The following is a 12792-nucleotide window of genomic DNA, read 5'->3' on the forward strand; positions in this document are numbered from 1 at the left end:
TACAGGAGAAAATATGGTAATCTGCTGATAGATACACATAAGTTTCTGGGTGGTGGTCTTCAGAGTGGAGTACTAATTCGTATAAGTGGACCACTACACTCGCCTTATAGGGACGCAGGTGACACTGTGGGTTAAACCACAGAGCCTAGGACTTGCCTATCAGAAGTTCAGCGGTTCGAATCCCTACAATGGGGGTGAGCTCCCGTTGCTCGGTCCCTGCTTCTGCCAACCTAACAGTTTGAAAGTGCAAGTAGATAAATAGGTACCTCTCCTGCCGGAAGGTAAATGGCGTTTCCATGTGCTGCTCTGGTTCACCAGAAGCGGCTTAGTCATGCTGGCCACGTGACCTGGAAGCTGTCTGCGGACAAACGCCGGCTCCCTCAGCCCATAGAGCGAGATGAGCGCTGCAACCCCAGAGTCGGTCACGACTGGACCTAATGGTCAGGGGTCCCTTTACCTTTACCTTTACCTTTACACTCACCTTAGTTGTAGATGCATAAGGATATGTGCAGAGATGGTCATCTTTTTTAATTTTAAATGGTAAATTGAAATAAATAATGTTAATCTGCATGGTATTTTCTTCCTTATTAAACTAGTTTAAAGCAAGAGGGTAACTACTTAATGTTATTTGATCTTGGACTGTGGTATATGCAGTCTCTCATTTACCCTGTTTTTAAACTATGAAGCTTGCAGTAATGGTGGTGTTTGTGCAACTTGTATTTCAAATTCATTAAAACATAAGGCTATGGATGTGAACCTCTAAGACAAAGCCCCACTTAAAATAGATTTTGCCTTCTTTTATCTTAAAATGTGTATTTCTAGTTTCACCTTCTCAACTTTCATTTTTCCTTTCTTTTTTATCTCCTTTCCTGAGCTTCAGTTCTTAACTGGATATATATATCTTTACTGTTTTACTAGGAAATGGAACCAAGGGAAAAGGAAAAGTGGTTACCAAGGGCCTATTGAATGTCTTCCTGAACTGATTGCTGCATGTGATGGAAAAGAGACTGTTTTTGCTTCCATTGTAAACCGCGATTTCCATGCCACACAAATTACACAGGTAACATTTTCTCTCATGGGTACAGTTTAAAGTTATTGGGTCAATATATATGGAAAAAATCCACTTGACACACTTTCAGTGGAGCAACATGATTTTTGCAAACATATATATTTAATCCACCTAAAATTAAAACCTAAGATTTCAACAATTGGTGCAGAAATGCTTAATTCAATCTAACGTGTTCCATGCTTCAAACACACACAGTTTTGACCAGATATTCAGGACTGAAGCCTAAATGTATTTGCCATAATCTCAGGTAACAAGATAATGGCACACATTTTGTCTTCTGCACACACTTTGTCTTGATTGGCTTGCTCTGCCACAGGTCCTGGCTGCTGCAAATGCCCATGAACCATTTGTGTACACCATGCTTTCCAATTTCTGAAAGCTCCAAGAGGTTGCTGAGGGGATTGTCATGCAGTACCATGGAGCATAGATGTTTCTTGCCTGCTGCATGTGCAGCATGTGTGTCAAGATTGTCTTTGCAGAGGTTGATTTTGTTTCTGATATGTGTGTGTGTGTCTGTGTTAGTGTGTTTGTGTATAGTGGTACCTTGGGTTAAGTACTTAATTCATTCCGGAGGTCCGTTCTTAACCTGAAACTGTTCTTAACCTGAAGCACCACTTCAGCTAATGGGGCCTCCTGCTGCTGCCACGCCGCCAGAGCACAATTTCTGTTCTCATCCTGAATCAAAGTTCTTAACCTGAAGCACTATTTCTGGGTTAGCGGAGTCTGTTACCTGAAGCATATGTAACCTGAAGCGTATGTAACCCGAGGTACCACTGTATATGATAAGTTTTTGTTTCAGGTAACAGAAGCAAATATATTTAGATATAATAGACCCTAATATATTAATCAGCAAATATTCTGTGACATTCTAGGGCTGATGCAGGTGAACTCCAGGATGACAAGTGGTGTGTGTGTGTGTGTGTGTGTGTGTGTGTGTGTGTGTTTGTTTGTTTGTAAGCAGTGCTGTTTGTTTTGGTCAATGGTAGCCACCATACACAAATCGCCCACCACAAAGGTGTGTTTAAAGTTGCTGCACAGGGCTGGGGGGGTTTATGTATGTGGGTCCTCCATATCTTGTACTTGGGTGTACTTGTACTTGTACTTGTACTTGCACACAGTTGATATAAAATGCATGTCAGTGAGAAATGGTATGCTATAATATTTTGAAGAAGAAAATGCTGCTGAAATTAATTAAGTTTAGTATTCCAAGGCAACTCAAGTGTAGCAGAACTGTGACTAGAGACATTCTAACATTTTTTTGAATTCACCCTTAAATCAGAGGAATCTGCCACCTGTGTTTTTAGAGAGGAAAAGAAAAATACTTTGTTAAAAGATTGCGTATGTTATACCATTGTCGCAAGCTGAAGCATTTTCTGGGTTCAGGAATGTCAAGTTAAACTGAAGGTGCTTAACTAAAAATAAAATCTTCAAGTTTTATTTCAGGTACCCTAAGGCTGCAATCCTAACCCCACTTACATGAGAATAAGCCCCATTGAATTCTTAGTAAACATAGTTAGATTGCGCGGTTAGTGACTTACCTAAATATAATCCTTTGTCCTTTGCACTTATCTCCTTAATTTCAGATAAGCTAAAATTTTGCTTCCAAACAAAAGGTAACTATTTTAATGTCCATTGCTAACACCTGTATTTATATATAAAATGTCATCAAAATTGTGAGTAAAAATGCGTTAAGATCAAAACAAAACCTTCTTTAACAACAGATTTCTAACATAATATACAATTGACTTAAGTCCAAGTAGTAGATGTGTTGAAAAATTAGAACATTGTTATAATTAGTTCAGGGAAAACTCAGAAGTAAACTAACTTAATTTATTTGCATAAATTGCCGTTCTGTTATCTTTAAAACCAAATGCAAATTGGCTCTGTCTGATACGATGATGGTTATTTGGCTCAAAAGTGCTTCAATTTGCGTAGCAATCTGGTGTCGTCTCTGCAGTGAGACGATCCCAGGTAACATACAAATCCTGAATTATTCCAGAAATTAGTATGTTTAAAGCATCAATTTAAGTGCTAATTGCAGTAGTAATGAGAAAAAGCAGTACTACTGTGAGATTTGCATCTCCCTCCCCATCAGTATGCCTGGAACAGCGGCTGACTGGCAGAGGATTTGGCTGCTAATTAAATAATTGTATGCATGGTAGTGTTCGCGTCTGATTCAATAGATGAAGATTAATCCTCAGATAAATATGTTTGGCTGGTATTGAAATGTCTTAGCAGTTTCTTCAAAAATAGCTTTTGTGTATGTGGTGTGCCCATATCTTTCATGTGTCTCTTTAATATGTCAATAACATAAACTCTGCTTACACTATACATCTAGATGCATGTAAGTGTAAATAAATACATTATATTACAACGTAGAAGGAAACGCTCAGCTGAGTTCGAAGTGGTCATGCAACATATCTGTATGAAGTCCATGAATGTGCTTTGCAGGCCCAAATAAAAATATGCTTCTAAAACATTTGTCATTATTTTTAAAAGAGAAACTATCACAGAAATAAGTTGCAGGGCTTAATTGGGCTTAATTTTTCATTAGCCTCTTTCTAAACCAAATAAATAAGAAGCCAAAGAAAATACAAATTACCTGTGAAAATGAACCTACAGTAATCTGAATGGGCAAGAGTGACTCTCAACACAGGTCCAGCATCCATAGGCAGAGGTTTCTCCTCCTCACCATCACTTACACACGGTAGACAGCATGTTTAGGGGATTGGAAGCCTCTTGTGTGCTGGATGGACACAAGGTAAATATACCTACCGATCTCCCACAGTCCCCTTAACATTCCAGTAAAGGAGTGTGAGATAGAATCCTATTGGAACCCTGCACAAGCAGGTGCTTCACCCTCAGTAAAGTAGATCCTGCCCACTGTTTTGTTGTACAGTTTTTCAAAAGCACATCACTTTATATGGGCCAAAGCTCTAAGACAATACAGTGGTACCTCAGGTTACATACACTTCAGGTTACAGACTCTGCTAACCCAGAAATAGTACCTCGGGTTAAGAACTTTGCTTCAGGATGAGAACAGAAATCGTGCTCCAGCAGCACGGCAGCAGCAGGAGGCCCCATTAGCTAAAGTGGTGCTTCAGGTTAAGAACAGTTTCAGGTTAAGAACGGACCTCCGGAATGAATTAGGTACTTAACCCGAGGTACCACTGTACGTAGTTCCCGCGAAGCGTTTGCTGCACTTCAATTTTGTCAAGGGTACAGAGGTTTATTATAGGTACCTGGATTTCAACATGCAGGCTTTTTCTCTCTCCCTTCTTGTTGCAGCAGAGGCAGTGGGGTAGGGGAGGAATGAAGAAGAGAAACCTTTCACACACACAAAACAACAACCCACCAGTGCTTCTCCTTCAGACCTCCATGATTTGAAGGAGAAACTGTAGGGGATGGGGGGGTTGAAAATGCATTTTCACCCCACCCCATCAGCTGACAAGAGGGTAGGAGCATGGATTTTTCAAGGCCTTCAAAAATAAAACCCACCCCCACATTTCTGCTTCAAACTTCCATGAAGATTCAAAATAGAATTGTGGGGGGCATTTAAAAGCCCTTTATAAACATCCCCCAGCGCCAGGTAATTGAAAGGGGGGTGGCCCTGCCCCCCTGTGAACTTTGGCCTATCAGGGGTGAGGGGTATAAAGATGTAGCCTTCTGGCCAAAAACGGTTCTCCACTCCTGATTTGCAATATCTGCAACAGATCTATATCTGGTTTCCTTTGAAAACTATCATTGTCTTGAAATAGAGATTAAAGCTATCAAAGTTTCAGTTGCAGTTAAGGGACTTGTAAAATCATTTTTTTAAGAAAGACATTTTGACTGTGATGGATTAGGCAGTAATGGCCAGTGCCCATTTCCCAGCAGGCTGTCACTGAGTGCTTCCCACAAGCATCTGACTGGACACTGTGAGAACAGGGAGCCACACAAGTACCATGCAACTGGCACAGAGGAAAAGCTTTTTAACCCTGTCCAAGTGAGAACTATAACAGAAGTTGTGTCAGAATTCCCCCCTTGCATCCCTCAGCTGCCCAGTTCTGTACAAGCCAAGTCACAGAAAATAAGTGAGCCGTTAAGGGACTAAGCTGAGAATTCTGAAGGAACCTTGTTTGCTGTACTCAGTGGAATAAGGAAATGGTTAAAGAGTGTGTGCCTGTGTCAGCGTCAGTGCCAACATTGGGGAGAGGGGTGTTGAACATGGTCAGGCATCTCCCAAGGACCTACATCCCAGCAAAGGGCCCACTGATGATCTCTGTCAAGTTGCTGCAGAGTGAAAAGTGGGGGGACCAGTTTATTATTATTATTATTATTATTATTATTATTATTAAAGCCCACCCATCTGGCTGGGTTTCTCCAGCCACTCTGGTCGGCCTCCAGTAAAACATCAAAATACAATAATTAATTCATCAGATATTAAAAGCTTCCCTAAACAGGGCTGCCTTCAGGTGTCTTCTAAAAGTCAGATAGTTGTTTATTTCTTTGACATCTGATGGGAGGGCGTTCCACAGGGCAGGCGCCACTACCGAGAAGGCCCTCTGCCTGGTTCCCTGTAGCTTTGCTTCTCGCAATGAAGGAATCGCCGGAAGGTGCTCAGTGCTGGACCTCAGTGTCTGGGCTGAACAGTGGGGGTGGAGACGCTCCTTCAGGTATACATAGAGACTGTCTTGCCCAAAACCCAGAGCAAGCACTAGCTAGCACATATAGAAGTGAATCTCTGGGCACAGCCAAAGCTACTCAAGGCATAGAATCATAGAGTTGGAAGAGACCACAAGGGCCGTCGAGTCCAACCCCCTGCCAAGCAGGAAACACCATCAGAGCACTCCTGACATATGGTTGTCAAGCCTCTGCTTAAAGACCTCCAAAGAAGGAGACTCCACCACACTCCTTGGCAGCAAATTCCACTGTCAAACAGCTCTTACTGTCAGGAAGTTCTTCCTAATGTTTAGCCCTTGCTCACTTCAAACTATAGCTCCAGTTTGAAATACAAAGCTGATCTGGAATGTAAGGAACTTTTGATCTTGAGGAAGTCCTGAAAACTGCCAAGTATAGAAAAAGTGATAGTCGCTAACTATTTTAAGGACATTAAAGATTCAATCCACTTTGGTTGCAGTAAGCAACTTTGAATGTGGATAACTTTCCATAAGAATTTGAACTTTTGGGTAATTATCTGAACTGATCCTCTGAACTCTCTGTGGTTTGCCTTATCACTAATTAGCACTTCAGTGACTCACTCATTATGGATTATGTTGGGAAGATTTAATTCAGAATGTAATTATAAGTAGTTTTCAGTGGCTTATAGAAGAATAGTTTAATCAGTAGGGGTAAGAGAATTTTTTACATAAAAAATGGACATAAAATAATCTTTCTAAAGCATGTGTAGTACTCTTCAGGGGTTTCATATTTGCTTTGTTTGTGCTGGCAAAGTCAAATTAAGGAGTGAAATATTTATGGTGACAATTCTAGCTGTCGTGTTAAAACAAACAGACCCATTGGCTCTTACGGAAATGGGGAAATATCCCTAAAGCACTGGAGATCAATTTTGGAGGGATTCAGGAATGATCTACCCTTTATCCATGTTTCTTTCCTCTCTCTTGGACTACCGTGGCAGTTGTGACATGTAGCTCCAGCCCATATCCTTGTGTGAAAGACACAGGGATGGATGTTTCTGAAACATCTGTTTTTGTACTTTAAGGCTATGTTTCACAGAGTGCTGGTGTCCAGTCTTGGTTTTGTGTGTTTATGGATCTTCCATGTTTCCGAGCTCTTGAAAAGCCAGATAAGCCGTTTAATTTATGTGTGTGTGTTTAATGTAATGGTGTGTAGTATCCTGTTGTATGTTCAAACACATGTGTGCATGTTTTGTTTCAATCACAGCCTGTGAGCTGTGTCCAGCCTGCCATGTGTTTTTCTGTGTCTCCTTCTTTGCCCATCAATGGGTAATGATGCCACATCAGGATGTATCTTGGGGACTGACTGAAATTCTCAGTTCTATGAGAGGCTGAATAAGCTGGCCCCTGAGTTAGTGGGTGTGAAAGCTTAGTCCCAAATTAAGTTTGTTCTACCTGGAGGATAGCAAACCTAGCTACTTGTTCTTTTTATGGTTCTAACCATTTACCTGTTGCCCCTCAGCTTCGATCATTGCTCACCATACACCCATGATTAACGGAATGCAATTAGGGCCAAGAGAGATGACCCCCTTGTTGCTTCTTCCACCTTCTGGGAAATGAAATTGTTAGTGACGCAATTGAGGGATTTGTTGGACCTTATATTCTTGGCAGAGTCTGAGTTCCAACAGACATCAGAGTGGTTGAGTTTTAAGGTACCGTCTGTGACAGAGTGGAATATTGTGTGGCAGGTTGCGATAACCCAGGGGAATAATTTTTAAAATGGAATACTCTGCATTGCACAAGCAAAAGGGCCTTCCATTAAATCAAAGCCACAATGGGAAAAAACCTGGTGTCACATGGCAGGGTGCGCTTCATCCAAGAAGGCAGATGCATGCACTAGCTTAAGACAAAGTAGGTGTTTTCTTCAAATTTATTGTTTTGGTCATAATCAGGTTTAATTTATTGATGGTTGTGTTTTCTTCAATATTGTTATAGTCAAATTATGCTTATGTAATTAATTGAGGGTTTAAATTAAAACTATTTAATTGGTTAAGTTTCTTTAATCAGGCAACATTAATTATTTATTAATTCATTAGCTGTTCATTAACATACATCCCCTACAATCCAAACAGCATATAGAGTAGCATTATGTGCAGAGGAGCCTCCCGTAAACTAGTGGTATAAGATGTCTTTCAGGTACGCAACGCTTGGCATGTAGCATTGTAGGCCAAAATTCTCACCAAAATTAAAAGTGGAGAGATCTCTCTATCTTCTTCCCTACCCAGCAGTTGTCCTGTGGTTATACCAATAGATTCAGTACTAAGGGAACCTGAGCAGCTAAAAAAGGGAATAATTTGGGTACCATTGATATAATATGAGTGCCCATTGCAGGTAGCACTTTTCTGCAAATCTTTCAATCTGATCTGTTGAACTCTAGAGTAAATAGGTATCAGAGCCTCGTATCCCAATGCAGCAGAGGAGCCAAATAAAAAAGGCTGATAACAGAGCAGGGGTGGGAATCCTGCAGCCCACAGGACAAAGTTGGCCCAGTACAGGTCCCTGTTTGGCCCACAAGGCCATTTTTGCCAAACTACATCTTACATGATATGGGTAGAGACACAGATCAGCTGCATGACTTGAGTTCCTCCTGGGGATCTCGATCACACAGCTGGTTCCTGTAGTAAGCAGCTTTCCCAGCCTTGTGCTTGCCACTTTGTCAAGCCTGGGACTGGTGAATCCCCCTGCTCTGCATTTCCCAAATGCCTGCCAACTGAGTGATATTCAGACGCTTGGAAAATGCTGCACAAGGGACTTAGGCAGGTGGGTGAGGCAGCACACTTGCCACTCATAAGGCGTCCTAATGTCAATGTTGGCCCATAGGAGTGGGGACTGATAGTGATCTGACCCACCAGGCCAAAAGAGTTCCCCACCCCTGCAATGGAAAGTTAAGACCTGCAAAGGAATAATGGACAGCAGTTTTGTTATATACAAAAATCCAGAATGAAACACATAATTACAGAATGAGATTTTGCACGTAAAATTGAAAAACAAAAACAGTTGAGAATGTTTGGGAGACAAATTTATTTTTTGTGTTTTTCCTACTCTACAGGCTTGGCATTTCTTGTCCCACTTGCCCGTTATAGAAGTTAATATGACTATTAAAGGTGGCTCGGATGATGAGGTTCAAGAACAGAATGAACTACCTGTCCCAATGCTGGCAACAAACATGCGGGATAACAAAAAGTGGATCAAGTTGCATGCGGACCAAGAATATGTCCTCCAAATAAACTTGAGGAGATTGCATGTGGGCTACACCAAGGTAGAATTTTTTTGCTGTTCTTTGTCCCTGTCCCTCTCACTGGTGCCCAATGCCCATTTTTTGTCCTCCTTTTGGATATCTTAGAGTCATCATGGTATGGCTCCATCAGGTCAGTTTCATATGATGACTATTTTGCTTGAAAAATCACATGGTAGGGCTTGTATTCGCCGTATTGTGAATTCTAAGCCCAATGTGGATGGTCACAGCTATATAATAATCAAGAGGTCGAGATTCAGACAACTATCTGTATTCACTCATCACATGTGCCATGTGGTTAGGACTCTGTGCATATGAGACCTCCTATATGTGGATATATGACATAGTGAAAGAGGTGGTTCCAGCTGGTGTGAACCTAACACTCCCTGATCACATGCTCAGCTATAAGGCATTAAATCATGTACAGACTCAAAGACATTCTCTACACAGCTATTGTATTTTCTTGATGTGGTATATACCAGATCTCTCCGAGACCAGTTCTAGAAGCTCCATGTGTTGCAAACTGCTGCAGCTAGACTGTTGGTGGCAACAGACAATTGCCAGCATGTACCTCTGCTGCTTAAAAAGCTGCCCATATATATTACTGAGTCAAGTTCAAAGTTCTTCTATTAGTTTACAAGGCCCCTAACAACTTTGATGCAGGATAGCTTAAGGCAGGCATAGGCAAACTCGGCCCTCCAGATGTTTTGAGACTACAACTCCCATCATCCCTGACTATTGGTCCTGTTAGCTAGAGATGATGGGAGTTGTAGTCCCAAAACATCTGGAGGGACAAGTTTGCCTATGCCTGGCTTAAGGATTGCCTGTTTCCTTATATTCCTGCCCAATCAATGGGGGGAGTCCGTATTAGTGATTACCCATGACTCAGATGAACAGCTCATATCCGCCAGGAGCCAAGCAGTCAGTATTGTAGCCCAACCCTGTGGAAGTCCCTCCTGGCCAGGATTAGACAGGCCACCTCCCAGCTGAACTTCTAGTAGTTGACAAATACCTTTCTATTTCAGCTTAAAATGCCTATATTAAGTCCACGTTCTGTTTTTACAATTAATTTTGATTTTGCCCACTGTGCTTTTTTAAACTGCTGCGCACAACTTAGAAATTTAGGGTGGTCATTCCATAAATGTGCATTTTCTTCCTTCCAGGGCAGGCAAGACAGCAAAGCCATTGCACCGCGGTTCCCCAAGACTAAAGACGAAGGGTGGTTCTTGATCCTAGGAGAAGTGGACAAAAAGGAACTTGTTGCTTTGAAAAGAGTTGGATATGTCAGGAATCAGAGTGCGGTTTCAGTTGCTTTTTACACCCCAGAAATTCCTGGAAAGTAAGATACTACTGAATGAATGCTGTTTTGGTTTTTGAAACGGGGACTTCTTTTTGTGGGAGCGAAACAAACTGATATCCTTTTCTTTCACTTTATCACAGGTATATCTACACATTGTATCTTATGAGTGACAGCTACCTCGGAATGGACCAGCAGTATGACATTTATCTGAATACCCTACCAACCAATACTGCAGCACAGGTCAACACAGAGATCTCTGGTGCCTTAAATGACCTGGCTCTGAACTAACATGGCCTTTGTACTCACCTGTGCCCACATGTTCATTCTGGGAAAGGGAATTGTGTTTGCCCAAGTGCAATCAGCATCCAACTTCGACACCTAGGAAATTGAAAATGACTACTGTATTGATTCTGATAACACAGAGTTAGCCACAGTGGCCTTTTACCCAATAAAAGGGTTGCATTTTTTAAAATAAATCATTTTCTAGGTTTCTTGCAAAGCGGCTCTGTTTTCCTATTAATGTATATTACCACTGTTGGTTTCAGCAGGTCAGGAAATGAAAGGAACAGATACTTTGATTTGCAAAAACTTAACCTTTTCATTAGTCTTCCTGAAATCATCATTGCAGCCACTTTCTGTGATCCAAGCACACCATTTATGTGTAAGTAAGCTGGAGATTCCAAACTAGCTCTCAAAGAGGCAAGAAAGTTCCAGCTGCATGGATGGTTTGGGCATGAATGAAGTATTTCAGTCACAGCCACTCTGTGTAAATGGTCCTTTCCCCCCTTTAATTTATGAGACATGGTGATGGGGGAACTTTGCTGAGGTACATTGCAAGGTTTTGTACTGAAGACAATGCCTGTGGCACATTTTGTCATCTCAGAATTTTCTGTGTAAAATGTATAGGAAATAGTAATAAAGTTCAGCACTTAAGCACATCATATGTTTGAAAAGTCATTGTACCCACGGGCCTTTTAAAGGACTTCAGTATTGACTGTACATTCAATAGGCTGTGGCGTTTCAAGTTACATACAAAGGGGTTCAAGCTGAAATTAGGAATGTAAAGGAGCAATGCATGTTTAATGTCTGTAGACTTGTACTGCAGTCGATAATACTGGTAAGTTTATTGGGGGGGTTCTAAAAAATTCCTCATTAAAACAACACTGCTACTGTACTTGATAAATGTATTTAAAGGTAAAGGTAAAGGTACCCCTGCCCGTACGGGCCAGTCTTGACAGACTCTAGGGTTGTGCGCCCATCTCACTCAAGAGGCTGGGGGCCAGCGCTGTCCAGAGACACTTCCGGGTCACGTGGCCAGCGTGACATCGCTGCTCTGGCAGGCGCTGGGACCGAACAACGGAAGCGCACCCCACCGCGGGGATTCGAACCGCCGACCTTTCGATCGGCAAGCCCTAGGCGCTGAGGCTTTTACCCACAGCGCCACCCGCGTCCCAAATGTATTTAGAAAGGCCTAATTAATAGCTAGTACAAAACGATGTTAATGGGTATTTTTGTTTGTTAGTTTCTGGGTGGCATATAAAGTTATCTGGGCAGCTTACGATAATAAAGCACAAAGAAATACATTCAATAGGTTTGCGATATAAAAATCAAGAATTTAAAAAGCTGGAGAAAGTAAAAAGGGTTTTATCTGCTGCCCAAAATACAGCAAAGTGTGTGCTCTGGGGAGAGCATTCCACTCCCAAGGTGCTGCCGCTGAAAAGCCCCTTCCCCAATGCCAAAGCTTTACTTGGGCCTCCAAAAGTGGTGGTCTGATATGTGTTGGTCCATAAGGGAAGAGGCTGTCCTTCAGGTAACCTAGTTCCAAGGTGTTTGGAGCTTTATATGTTAAAGCCAGAATGTTGAATTGGTCCTGGAAGCGGACTGGAATCCAGGACAGCTGACAAAGCAATGGTGTAATATGAGCTAATTGCACAGTCCCAGGTAAGTGGTGCCCCCTATTCTCGACCAACTGAGGCTTCTGGGTCATTTTCAAAGGCAACTCCATTCCAGTAATCAAAGCAGGAGGCTACCAGCACTGATAACTGAAGGAAGGCTGTCTCCATACAGATGTGGCTGTGGTTGGTATATCAACTGAAGTTAACAAAAGGCTGTTTGCACTGCAAAAGCCACTTGTGTCTCTACCAACAAGGTGGCATCAGTGAACATCTCCTGTCAGGGAACTGCCATCGGAGCCAAAGGCAGAGGGAAGGCTCCAGAGGGATGCCGGAGAGGGTCCCAGTAGGGAGAGAGGCAGCCCATCTGCTGGGGAAGGAAATCAGCGTAGCACCAGCGAAGAAGGGGGGCAGATGGGGGAATCGGCGAGGGGGCTCCAGGACTCCTCGCCGGAGACCAGCGGGGAGAGCACGGGTCCTCCACTGCCCACACTTCCGCGCAGGGAGAGTAGGAGGAGACTAGGCGTCAAAGAACTTTTTTGCTGGAAGAAGTTCAAGAAACGCCCACTGATGGATTCTGCCAGTGATTGAGACAGCCACGGATCGGTGGCTGTCCGGAC

The 12792-nt window shown here is 42.4% G+C and overlaps 1 protein-coding gene across 2 annotated transcripts in view; it reads left to right on the forward strand.

Annotated features, from left to right (window-relative positions):
* The window catches only part of ASCC3 (activating signal cointegrator 1 complex subunit 3), a 213211-nt gene extending 201993 nt beyond the window's left edge, over positions 1–11218 (forward strand). For both annotated transcript variants that reach the window (XM_081904600.1, XM_081904601.1), the window contains exons 39-42: positions 919–1060; positions 8795–9004; positions 10144–10319; positions 10421–11218. In XM_081904600.1, the coding sequence (XP_081760726.1) occupies positions 919–1060; positions 8795–9004; positions 10144–10319; positions 10421–10568 (676 nt within the window). In that variant the 3' untranslated portion in view covers positions 10569–11218. The remainder of the gene's footprint in view (positions 1–918; positions 1061–8794; positions 9005–10143; positions 10320–10420) is intronic.
* Positions 11219–12792: the final 1574 nt, after the last annotated feature.

Source organism: Podarcis melisellensis (assembly GCF_964234715.1).
Source record: "Podarcis melisellensis genome assembly, chromosome: 3".
In the NCBI taxonomy this organism is placed as follows: Eukaryota; Metazoa; Chordata; class Lepidosauria; order Squamata; family Lacertidae; genus Podarcis; species Podarcis melisellensis.